Here is a 13,355-nt window from a genome sequence, read left to right on the forward strand (position 1 = left end):
CTATGAAACTGCAGTGGGTACTTTTGCACCTGTTTTTGTGCAAGTAGAATTTATATGGAAAATAACACGGGGAGATTTGAAAATACAATATATGCGTGTTATTTTCTGATCCTGATTAAAACAGCCCCCCCCCCCCCCCCCCGAAATGTTTCCCCCATATGCGATTAAACTATCAGTATGGTGGAACACTGTGCACACTTTTAGGTAGATTGAGGATGGACAACTTTCAGCCAGATAAATCACTATTTTCCACAGAAATGGAATTGAAGATTGCCCTTCCCATATCAGCATGTTGATTAGTAGAACACTTATATTTTCTATCCACTTTAATGACTTCTGTCAGCCTAATTGCTGGTTCTTTTCATTTTTTTTCTTTTCATTTTGACTTGAGTTAAACAAAAAAATTAAATTGGTTTGAGACTGAGATGACACATTTTGAATTTCATAGTTTCTTTGGTTAATAGAAATGAATGATTTGGTTAGTGAATGAATTTGCAGCATTGTTAAAAAAAAAATCTAACTTTTATTAGTCTGGAAGATAAGGGGGTTTCCTCCTCAATTTAGCATGGCTCTTTACTGTACTGTAAGCTATTGTGTATTCTGCTTCAGATAACAGAAGCCTAATCTTGGGGGTACTGGGAGCCATTCTGTGCCTTGGTGCTGTGGCCTTCGTTGTGTACCTCAAAAGGAAGACCCTCATTAGATTATTCTTCGCTAATAAAAAGACAACCATTGAGAAGCTAAGGTACTGTGGATTTAATACTTGTGCTTTTTTTTTTTTTTAAATAATAATTGACTGTACTACCTGACTTCAGACCATTTGAAATCCACAACCGTAAGTGAACGGAGACAGTCTGTCAGACCTGCAGAATTTACAAACCTCTGGACTATTTTTATAACCTGCAATTCTTGCAGTCTAAAGTAGAATTGCACAAACAATTCAAAGTCCAGCTCGAACCAGGCAGGTTTCAGCCTAAGTTGAATGTGATGGTATTTTCAGATTTTTCCCAGTGTCAGGTTTTCCAGAGTGGATCTGGGAAGAATTCCAAACAGAAACTCAGTTTTAATGATTCTGATTTTTTTAAATCCAGAAGTAAAGCCAGTAATTCTGCCAACTCCAAAATGATATTTTTAATCTGCTTCAGATTTTTTCGGAAAGGTTCATCAAACCGTGCACCAGTTTTGGTAAGCTAGACTAATGGAGATGTGAGAAACAAAATTGGGACACTTCACGTTCAGCAAATGTACCTAAATTGATTATTTACCTGTTATTTTTGATGAGGTAGATATTGAAAGATAAGACTTATCCAGCTAAATCACAAGAGATACTGCTGAATCTCCCTGGAAAAGTCGCTCGGTAGCCGGATAAGTCTTAGCCAGCTAACTTTAGACCTGAACATTGGCACTTATACGACTATGTTAACTGGATAAGTTGCTGTTCCTCCTCCCCAATCTGCCCACAACTTATCTAGCTATTTACTTAACCAGAGAAGCAGCCGCCACTTAGCCGGATAAGTAGCGTTGAATATCAGCCTCCCCTTGTAGAGAGCGCAGTGCCCACACTGGTCCTTGTAAGTCTCATTGCTCCTGGATGCTTCCAAACTGCTTACGCCCTGTCGATGTCATGACGCCAGCTCAACCAACGACCCACAACAAAGGATCATTTTCAAACTGCCTGCATGGGCTAAAGTCTGTGGGCACTTTTTAAAGTGGATCTCTGCACATTAATCTGCTTTGAAAACTTGCGGGTGTGAGTATAAACCCCTGCAGAATACAGGCACAGGAGCAGATGTAACTGTGCATGTGGATTTACATCTTTCTGATCTTTCTTTATCTTTATTAAAATTTGTATAATGCCTACATACAAGTGACTAGGCGATGCACATCAAACACACATAAAATGAAATGACAAACTGACAGTAAATAACACAGCATAATTCATTAACATCAAAACCAGCTCGATGTGTTAGATTCTAATCATTCTAAATGTTGTTACATGAGGCTGATGACTTGTTTAAAAAGAAAAGTCTTTAATGCTGGTTTGTTTGGTTTTTTTTACTTCTTGATTATGAGTTCGAAAAGGTCTGTGCTGCCACAGAAAAGGAGCAACTCTCCTGTCTTTGTTGTGGGTCGTTGGTTGAGCTGGCGTCATGACATCGCAGGGTGTAAGCAGCTTGTAAGCATCCAGGAGCAATGAGACTTACAAGGATCAGTGTATGCACTAAGCTCTACAAGGGGACACTGATATTCAGCGCTGCTTATCCTGCTAAATGGCGGCTGCTTGCTTGGCTGAAGGGATGTTCAGCCGGCCTCAATTTTGGGATACATGCATGCTTTCAAAAATCAAAAGTATGCATGCAAATCCTTTCCCTTCCCCGACTCCAGCCCCAGGATACCTACTTCCTGTGCCCTTAAAACTTTGTGCAAAATTGTGTTTCACATGCATGTTTATGCACATACCTCCAAAGTGATTTTCAAAAAGGGCTTTCTGCGCATAAATCGTCTTGAAACTTACCCCTGTCCTGTACAGTTTGAGTTTATTGGATGATCAATATAAATAGTGAAACACAAGAAAACTATGCAATGCAACAACTTTGCTGGAAACGTGCGCTTCTCTAAGTTGTTTATTTTCATATTGGCAATTAAAAGCAGGGGCAAACTTTGCCTAGCTTTTAGTTTGCCTCAGACATTTTCATCATACGGCTTTGACTTTTGATCAAAGCTCAGTCAAGTGAACTGAAACCTACATGTGTGAGGTCATTATTGTTTAAACTCCAGCTTCATCAGAAGAGTCTCTTGGGTATTATAAAGATATATTTCCACAGCTTTCAGGAACTAATTTAATGGGCTATTGGCTTTAAAAAAAAAATCAATATTTATATTTAATCTTGCAAACCTATTTGAAGATTTTTACTTTCATCGTTCAACACACTGAATAAAAGTGAAGGAACTCTTCAAAGTGTTAATTTCATTTTAAATTAAAGCCTCAGTGCTTTAAGAAAAATATTATGTTCAATAACACTGTATCTATATTACAGGTGTGTGAGTCCAACAAGGTCCTCCAGTTTAAAAGAGGCAGGTGCCACATCATTCAGTAGAAATCTAATAACAAATCGCAACAATTCAACCTTACCTAAGGTAAGTTTTAAAAATGAAAATTTAAAAGCAATTCTCTGTGCTCCAATAAATATATTTTTTATTGTAAGTTTTAGTGTGGTTCAATTAGATTGAGTCTGTCATAGTGACAGAGGTTGGTTTTTCAAAGAGTTTGGATGCCTAACTTTGGAAGTTGGGTGCTTAAATTGTCTACCTAGAAAACTGACTAAAGCTGAGTCCCTAAATTTAGGTAGCTCTTTTCACTAGGACCCTAAATTTAGAGGCCTAAAAAGTGGATGGCTGTGGGGGCGGATTTAGGGAGGGTAATAAAAAAAATGTTAAGTCCTTAGCATGGATTTTCAGCACTAGGCTCCTAACCTAAGGCCACCAATGTCATTAGAGCCTGCCCGGAGGCCCAGCTTCCTCTGCTCTGTCTCCTCCCTGCACAGCTGCAAGGACGCCACTGTCCAGGGTTCTGAACTTCCTGTTCCTGCTCCTCCTACGGGGCAGGCCCGCGGCTTTCTTCCCTTCTTAAAGGGACAGAGAGGTATGGTCCTCCAAGCAGCTCCTCCCAGCCCTATAAGAGGGCCCTACTTCATTTCAGCTTTGTCTTTGCATCAGCTCAGATGCTCCTGAAGACGTCTCATCATCTGATGCCTGTTCCTGAGTCCGGATCCTGATGTCCAATTCCTGAGTCCAGATCCTGATGTCCGATTCCTGAGTTTGGATCCTGATGTCCGATTCCTGAGTTCAGATCCTGATGTCTGTTCCAACTCTGGATGTCCGTGAGTCCAGCTCCCATGGTCTGCTCCTAGCCAGATGTCCATGAGTCCAGCTCCAGATGTCCATTCCAAGTCCAGACGTCCATGTGTCCAGATCCTGAGGTCCGTTCCAAGTCCAGACATCTGTGAGTTCAGATCCCGAGGTCCGTTCCAAGTCCGGATGTCCGTGAGTCCTGATCTGGATATCTGTTCCAAGTAGTTCCATGTTCCAAGATTCTGTTCCAAGTCCTGCAGTCCATTCCAAGTCCTGCAGTCCGTTCCAAGAAGTTCCAAGTTCCAAGTCCTGCAGTCCATTCCAAGTCCTGCAGGCCATTTCAAGATGTCCCATGATCCATGGTGATCCAAGATGTTCCTTGCTTGATGTCCTGATGTTCCTTGCTTGATGTCCCTTGTCTTCCTTTCATGTTGTCCCGGTCCTAATGCACCAGGAGATGGGACCTGTACCTCTGGAGATTTCTTGCTTTTACTCCGAGTTTCCATACTTCAAGCTTTTATCTGGTTCTCTAGTTCTGACTCCAGAGGATCCTAGGGGTTTCCACTAACTTGTGCTATGAGACTGCCTGAGCTCGCCCCGATCTCCTTGTGGTCCATGACCAGCCATCTGGTTGTGTAGGGAGCGAAGGGAACAGTGTGGTTCATGACCAACCCTACATGCTGTGTAGGGTGCCTGAGGGACTCGCCTTCCTTACCCAAGTCTTTGTTCCAAGTCTTCATCTCCAAGTTCCAAGTCTTCATCTCCACATTCCATGTTCCAAGTCTTCAGCTCTACATCTCTACATTCCAAGTCTTCAGCTCTATGTCTCTACGTTCCATGTCTTCAGCTCTACATCTCTACGTTCCAAGTCCCAAGCTCCACGACACACTGAGAGTCCCAAGCTCCACGTCATCCTCCTCGTGAGTTCCAAGTTCCAAGTTCCTAATCCTAGCCAGAGACTTAAATTGTAGTCCTGTGTTCCTAGCTCCGTCCAGCTCTGCTCCTGTGACGCCCATTTCCGCACACACACCTCACCATGGGTGCAACTCATGTCCTCACCTGAGCCGCCCTGTGGCCCAAGGATTTCACTCTCCCAAGAGCCAAGGGATGCGTGGCGAGCCCATACCATCAGCCCCTGAAGGCTACGCTCGCAATAAAACACTGATAAATTCTTGAGAATATAAAATAAAAATTGAAAATGAAACTTTGGATCTCTGGTATTAGCAAACAATGAGAGATTGATATTCAAAAGGTTTTGTCCAGCTACAATTTCCAAAGTTGACTAGACAAACCCGAAGGGTTAAATATTCTGCTGCACCAAGCGTCAAAATATTGACAGGGTAAGTCATTACTCATTTTAAATGTAGCTGAATAAGAAAGAGGAAGCATGAAGTCATTCAAAGGGCATGGCTTCAATTTATCTAGCTAGTGCTAATATTCAGCCAAGTTATCTGCCTAGCTCTGGTCATAACATATGCTGTCCTAAAGTTAGCCAGATAACAAGAAATGTAGCAGACTAAGCTCCCAATTCTACTCCTCTCTGTAGCCCCTAAGATTTTAAAAATTGTAGTAGGCCGAATGCTTGATCCTTCCCCACTGCCACCCCCAAGATAAAAAGATTGTAGCAGTCCAAGTGCATGATCCACTCCCACTCCTATGTGAAAAAAATAATGGATTAAATCACTCCCCTCCCCAACCCCCAAACCCCAAAAGATACCCTTGAAGCATAGAGAGTTAAGGCTCTTATCTCCTCCCTCTGGGCTGAATACTAAGTGCTGATAGTTGGGATAGCTACTAGCCCTTAAATATGTTATTCACTTCACTCTGAGGTGAAGCAGGCAATCCCCATTCAGAAGTCAGTACTGAATGGAGATTAATTGCTTCCCTGTCAGTGAATTCTGAACAAGGATTGATCAGCAAAGGGATCAATCCCTGTTCAGACCTGTTTATAAAGGCAGAAGCATCTTGGTGAAACAAGACAGTTAGAGACTGAGAAAGCAAAGGGAGTTCTAAAGGGAGGACCAAGGGGAATGCTGCTTCAGGGATGACAGGAAAAGAAAATAAGAGTTGGCTAGAGGATTGTAAAGCCAGAAGGAACAGGAAATACAGGGCTGCTGGGAAATGTAGGTAGAAGATCCTTGGCAGAGAACTAATTAAGATCAAGGTAGCAGCCACAGAAAGGTATGTTACTAATTGGGAGACACAGCTGAGGCTAATTTAAAAAGTGCCTACTGGAATTTTTTTTTTTTTTAATAACTGGGACAGCAGTGATCTGTTATTTGAACCTAAATTACATGCATGTATTCAATAACACAGGGGCCTATTTCCTAATCTGCATTAAAATTGGGCATTAATGCATGATTGTAATGTGGATATTAATTGTGAATTTAATGTGATCCACTAAAGACGTAATAAATTTGGCATTAAATCCAGATGTAATGCAGACATGTTACTGCCACTAGCAACACTTCAGCATTACTGGTGACAATAACATGCACTCCAATGGGGGTGCCAATCTTCCACCTCCCATGCTGATATGACTCCTTTGGGCCAACATCATCCTACCCCTCCACCCCCCAAATGCTGAATTGGTCCCCTCGTATCAAGATCCAATCCCTCCCCCCTCCCCCCACCATGACTGATAAAATAGCTCCCTTTAGCAGAAACCCCTCCACTCTCCACAAGTGCTGCTGAAATGGTCCCCTTTCACCAATGTTTTCTCACCTCCCTCCCACAAGTACTGAACTGGGCCACTTATGTAAATATCTCCCCTCATGAGTGGTGAAATGCCTCCTAGGCAAAGATCCCTTTACCCCATCCAGATATTGCTAAAATTACCCATTTGGGCTGTCATTCTCCCATCCTCAGTCTTACCTCCCCACCCCCTACCATAGAGTCCATGCCATGCCCACCACTTAGGTGGGCATGGGATGGACTCAAACATGCAAATGTCAGAGCCGCTGAAGCAGCAGGAAAAAGGAATTCGACAAAGTGCAATCCAGGAAATGCAGCAAGCTGATGGTAAAACGCAAGCAGACTTTATTTTTTAAATAACTTATAGCAGTACTTTAATAACAGACATTCAGCTGTCTTAATGCTCCCATAAACCAATAAGAACAAATAGTAACGTTTCTTTTTTAGGGTAGTAAAATGTTTTCAGAGTATTTTCTCCTCCTTCATATTTAATGAAGGATGGATGAATTCATGATGCTGGGTTATATGCAAGATTATGTCTAGCAGTGTGACTACTTGGCTAGCTTGAGCCTCAGATGCATTCTATTAAGAATTCTGAGCACATACTTTAGTGACTTGCAAGAGCATTAGCACAGTTGAGTGTCTATTATGCTATCTTTTGTCCAAAGGTATTTCTCTGTTACACCTGAGGACCACCATGGGTAATAGCAAGCGCTTACAAACAGCCTGCACAGATAGCACTAATTCACTGTAAATTTGGATGCAGAGCTTTATCAGATGCATTGCATCTGAGCTGAAGGCATTTTATGTCACAGTGAAACTCTGAGAGCCAGGCGATTTTATTCACTTGTGAAAAATCTGCCAGCTTCCTAATGTACCTAATAAATGGCTGCTTTAGGTTTTATATTGCTATCTGTTATTATAAACTTTCAGTGCCTTCTCTTGCAAATTTAATCTTGGTCCCAGCCTGAGTACTGCATTCAGTTAAGGGAGCCATACCTTAGAGGGGATACTGAGAGGATGGAAACAGTTCAGAGAAGGGCTAGTAAAATGATACAAGACCTGGAGCACAAACCATACAAAGAGAGGCTTAAGACCCTCACACTGGGTTCCCTGGAGAGAAAAAGGGAAAGGAGGGGATATGATTGAAATACTGAAATCTGCGACAGACTTCCACAAATTAAAGAAAGCTGAGATTTTCCAGAGAAAAGGAAATTCAAGAATAAGGGATCCAAATATGAAGCCGTAAGGAAGAAGGCTGAAAGGGAACATAATTCTTTTCTGAGAGGGTAGTGGATGCCTGGAATATCTTACCTGCAGAGGCAGTAGCAAACAAAACCATGTCAAAATTTAAACAGGCTTAGAACAGACCCAGAGTGCAGTGGGAAGCGCAGGTGAGGGGAAACATGTAGAAGAAATGAGTCACAGAGTTTGTGTGTTGTTCAGTTATATTAAAATTTAAAAGGCCAAAAAAGGGAGCATACAAGCCAATTTGCATGGAGTAGCACTACAACTGCATCATGCTTCCAAGAAGGTTGGGTTACAACCTTAGCATCAATAAGCACAAAGTGGCCACATGTTCAGACAACAGCCTCATTAATTTTGGTAGCTGTATGGATTAAAGCTGTAAATCCTGAGAGTATTGGATTATGTATGGGATGTGTAAGAACCAAAGAGTAACACAGCAGGGCTTGGCATTGCCTGCAAGTTGTATGCAGCCAGGGCCTTCGAAGGATTCTCTAAAACCCCAAGAGCCTCGACATCTAACAATGCAGAAGTTCCCAATCAATGGTATACCATCAAATGTAGAGAGAAGAGCGGGCCAGAGGGCAAGGAGCTGCCAATAGAGAGGAGGAGTGGGACTCAGCCATTGCTACCTGCAGCAATATTTTTATGTAACCCAAGTCCTAAATTCTGGTCCCTATACTACTAACTGCCTAGAAATGTTGAGTGTGAGTTATACATTTCTGAAAAAAATAGTTGTGTTATCCTTAAACTTTTCCCCAGTTTCTCACTATGCCTTTAAGAAAGTGTACGCAGAGATGATATCTCAAAAGTGTGTATCTTGTGTAATACAAGTCTGTGCCCTTACTTGGGAAGGAGGATTATTAATTGGTGATTCTGGAGTCAAGAAGGACAGAATCCCTCCTGTGTTCTGGGTATATCCCTATAGGCCAGCTGGTATTTCTAGTCCAGCAAAGCCCTCTTTTACAACAGATACTGCTGGTGTGCTAAAGAAATACTCCTAGGAATAGCCTAGTGGCACCAGGGAAGCGGCATGGACATTAAATACATATGGGTGATCCTTTGTCCTTTTTTGGAAATATCCTTCTTTGAATACTGCAGTAATTCTGTGGAGCTCTGATGGAAATCATGTCTGAAGAATGACTAAGAGATATCAGTCCTGATGTACTGCTAAAGAAAAAGGAAGGAAGGGTGGTTTTTTTTATTGCTGGTATTATCTCTGCTGTGGAATCCTTTGACTAATCCTTATGAGTGCTTTATTGCTGATTGACTGCTGGTACCCCAGAATTGTAAATGATGTGATAAATTTGAACAAAAGGCCATTGTGTGAAACTCTGTGAATCCCAGAGCAGTAAATTCAATGTACTAGTCTGCCAATGAATAGGAAAAGAGAAGATGGAACATTTTTGTGTGGGGGCAGTCTAATGGTCACAGAGGGGGAAAGTTTGACTCTGTTTCCCTATTCAGCAAGAGAATTTTATTCTCTTAAGCCTCTAAGCTAAATCCAGTCCAACATCTACCGGTGAACTGGTAGATGTAGTATACTTGGATTTTCAGAAGGCATTTGACAAAGTTCCTCATGAGAGGCTTCTAGGAAAAGTAAAAAGTCATGGGATAGGTGGCGATGTCCTTTCGTGGATTGCAAACTGGCTAAAAAACAGGAAACAGAGAGTAGGATTAAATGGACAATTGTCTCAGTGGAAGGGAGTGGGCAGTGGAGTGCCTCAGGGATCTGTATTGGGACCCTTACTTTTCAATATATTTATAAATGATCTGGAAAGAAATACGAGTGAGATAATCAAATTTGCAGATGATACAAAATTGTTCAGAGTAGTTAAATCACAAGCAGATTGTGATAAATTGCAGGAAGTACTTGTGAGACTGGAAAATTGGGTATCGAAATGGCAGATGAAATTTAATGTGGATAAGTGCAAGGTGATGCATATAGGGAAAAATAACCCATGCTATAGTTACACAATGTTAGGTTCCATATTAGGTGCTACAACCCAAGAAAGAGATCTAGGACTTTTGGCAAGTCATGTGGGGGTCAGGAGGGTCCCCCACGACTTGCCAAAAGCCCCTGGTGGTCCAGCGGGGGTCCGGGAGCGATCTCCTGCACTCGGGCCATCGGCTGCCAGTAATCAAAATGGCGCCAATAGCCTTTGCCCTTACTATGTCACAGGGGCTAATGATAGGTTACAAATTTTTACTAATAGGTCTGAAATTTCATTTTTTAGTTCCTTCAGAAATCTGGGGTGTATACCATCCGGTTCAGGTGATTTACTACTCTTCAGTTTGTCAATCAGGTCTACCACATCTTCTAGGTTCACCGTGATTTGGTTCAGTCCATCTGAATCATTACCCATGAAAACCTTCTCCAGTAGCAAGGTGGTTTTCTCGGGTTGTTTTCGGGGGATTTTTACCTTTTGTTGTAAGAGGACTGTGACACCACAGAGTGTTTGGCTTGGGGAAACCTCTCTTTGGGATGCCCGGAGTAGGAAATATTTGCCCCACTGTGACCTGCCAAGGGAGCAATGGTTTGGTAGTGACCAGGCTACAACGTCTTCTGGAGTTGATCCTGAGTTGAGGAAGAGATACGTTTTTGGTTGCTGCTCAGGAGGAAGAGTTTTGCCCCTTTCCTGCCTGGGGCTAGGAAAAGCTGGAGCTGCTTCCTCCAGAAGGGATTCCCTCCATCAGGGATCATCTGAGAGAGAAAAAGATGAGAAGAGCAATCCAGTAACTGTGAATAAGAATAAAGTCTGAGAACACTGAGGATACCCATCTGGAGTCTTCACACTCTGAGGAGAGAGAGGGTGGGAGTCTCTGTGCAGAGACTGTGCTTTTACCAGTTTTGTTTTGTTTTTAAATCAGCTCTGGAAGGGGTTTTTCCCACCCATCTCCAGGATACCCTGCCTACCTGGGAACTCCACTTAGCCAAGCCCTGGAGAGTGGAGATTTCCCATGTACACTGTTCCAAGTTTCATAACCTTGTTCTATGTAATGCCTTTTGGCAATTTTCATGTTCTGTTTCAATGTAAACCGATGTGATCTTTATTTCATATAGGAACACCGGTATATAAAAATCTAAAAATAAATAAATAAAAATGTTCCGGTATTAGTCTCATGCACAGATTGAGGGAAGAGACTATAAGTGTGAAATCAATCAATGTGGTGCTAAGGACTGAGTTGCTGTGCCAATTGTCCACTTGAATCATCTTCGGTAAAGATATTTCATTTTTGATACTAAATCAGTGGCTCCGGTATATTTATTGGCACTAACAGCACTCACAATGAAGGAAAAGCAGGGAAGGATAGTCAAGAAAAAGTCACCCCTAGTACTCTGGGCCTTGAAAGGGAAACCTTCCTCCCTACCAACAAAGGGGAAAAGGGACTTGTGTGTAAGAGCTAGCCAAAAGTGCCCCCAACCCCAACGAGACTATTAACATCTGCACCCGGGGATGGAGTTAAATGTTTATTTACTTCTGCTCATTATATATGGTGTAAGTGATCATAAACATCTCAAAAGTGAAACAAATGACTGGGTAAGAGGTCTGGATGCATTGGGGGGATGTCAGGCTGAAGATCCAGGAGGGTCTTCATGAGCCGCAGATGGGCTAGGCAAACTGGTAGACTAACTGATAAAACTGGTAATTTCATTGCCTTTCGCAGGTTGTAAAATCCCCTGACTTACACGTGCAAAAACCAACTTACAGGGGTAAATGCATCTAAATAACACATACAATCTATTTGCATATCCCTTCAAAATTCAAAGTACAAATACGCATGAATATCATTTGCGCAGATTTATCCAGCTAAATTCTGACATATGGCTATGTAGCACCTTTACCGTATAGACAGACAAATGTGAACTTAATCAGATAAATAGCACTTTTTTTAATCTTTTCCAGCTGTCTTACATACCCAGATAATTCCAAAAAGGCCTACTTCAATGGACAAGTAATACTTTTTAGACTTAACCAGCTAAGTGCCATTATTTTACTGGATAAGCTTGAACTTGCATTACTTGTGTAATCAACATACGGAGGGGAGCTGGTGTTGGTCTAACAATGAGAATTTATGTGCTCATCTACCTACACTGGTTGATGACCAGAAAGGAAGATATCTGGAGAGAGTGGGTGGATTAATTGGCCCTTATCTCTGTCATCTACTGGCTTACTGTCTTAAATAGCAGTGTTTGTTTGGCTCTGAAAGCAGTTATGTTTCTATAGTTTGGCAGCAGAAGCAACTCCCACATACAGGTGTACAGGTTAGCTCAGGATAGTTAAGGATGGAAGGAAAAGAAAAAATGATAAACCTTTTTTTTTTTTTTTCTATCACTCCTTGTCTTCCACCTACTTAGAATGGCGGTACTAGAAGATTACCACAATGTCAACATGCTGACATCAGTGACCCAGTAGTGATACTTGATTTGCCTCAGTCATATATGCCCCAGCGTGTTCTACCACCTCTGCACCAGCCACTCCTTCAGCAAACCGTACCTGCCAGGCTACTGCCAGTGAGCCCTCCCCTTCGGCATATCCAGGTAAGGTGTAACCATACAGACTTGATCATCTTTTCAGGATGGGTGGCATGTATGAAGTCTGAAGACAAAAGCAATGTGGTCTCAATAGCTCATGAACTAGAACATCTTTGTATTAGTCTTATGTCGAAGTGGAGGAGTAGCCTGGCGGTGAGAATAACGGACTGCAAACCAGGGAAGCTAGGATCAAATTCCACTGCCGCTCCTTGTGACCTTGAGCAAATCACTTCAACCTCCATTACCTCAGGCATAAACCTACCCAGAGATGCACTAAGCCACGATGTTTTGTTCATGGGAGGGGTCCCACTAGCGAGGGGAGTTTTATCACTGCAATCGTGTGGCCCCCGAAAAAACATCTTTTGTCTCACGGCCAAACACCGTGGGATAAAAGAACGTGGCAAGCAGCCCTTTAACGTGATGCTGGCCCCAAGCTCAGAGGACCACCATCGCTTTAAAGGGCTGCTGGCCTGAAAAAAAACAAAAGTTGCATTCAAATGGGGAGGTAAAGCAGGGATCAGTGCTGACCTCATCTCAACCCAGGGCCAGCAGTTGAGGCGGCCCCAGCTCCCCCAAAATGTTTAAAAAAAAAAAAAGAACCATGCAGCGATGGCCCCAGACCCCCTTCCCCCTCCCCAAAGCTAAAAACGAAAATGTGGGCCTGCTGCCATACTCCCCATCCCCCACCCTCCAAGTGACAGCGTTGGCCCACCCGATTGTAAAAAAATATACAAAATTTAAAAAAAATGGTTCTGGGCACTACCCCACCACCCGTTGTCTCCCTCCCCCTCCTGAAAGGAAAAAAAAGGTGATGTCCCAGCTTCTACCCTCTTCCTGCCCTCCTCACCCCCGATCCCCCTCTCGCACCCCGTACCTAAAAACAGAACCTATGTTGCAGGCAGGTGCACCCTCACACCTGCCCAGTCGGCGCTATTTTCAAAAAATGGCGCCGACATGACTTTGTCCCAGTCAAGTGACTGGGGTAAAGTCCAGGAATCAGGGAGGGGGCAGGGAGATGGGACACTAC

The 13,355-nt window shown here is 42.7% G+C and overlaps 1 protein-coding gene across 1 annotated transcript in view; it reads left to right on the forward strand.

Moving 5' to 3' along the window:
- ADAM12 (ADAM metallopeptidase domain 12) overlaps window positions 1-13,355 on the forward strand; it is a 968,421-nt gene that overhangs the window by 891,440 nt on the left and 63,626 nt on the right. Inside the window, exons 19-21 of the mRNA XM_029610036.1 lie at window positions 610-745; window positions 3,039-3,138; window positions 12,152-12,334. Coding sequence (XP_029465896.1) covers window positions 610-745; window positions 3,039-3,138; window positions 12,152-12,334 — 419 coding nt within the window. The remainder of the gene's footprint in view (window positions 1-609; window positions 746-3,038; window positions 3,139-12,151; window positions 12,335-13,355) is intronic.

This window comes from Rhinatrema bivittatum, chromosome 7 (assembly GCF_901001135.1).
Source record: "Rhinatrema bivittatum chromosome 7, aRhiBiv1.1, whole genome shotgun sequence".
NCBI classification, from domain to species: Eukaryota; Metazoa; Chordata; class Amphibia; order Gymnophiona; family Rhinatrematidae; genus Rhinatrema; species Rhinatrema bivittatum.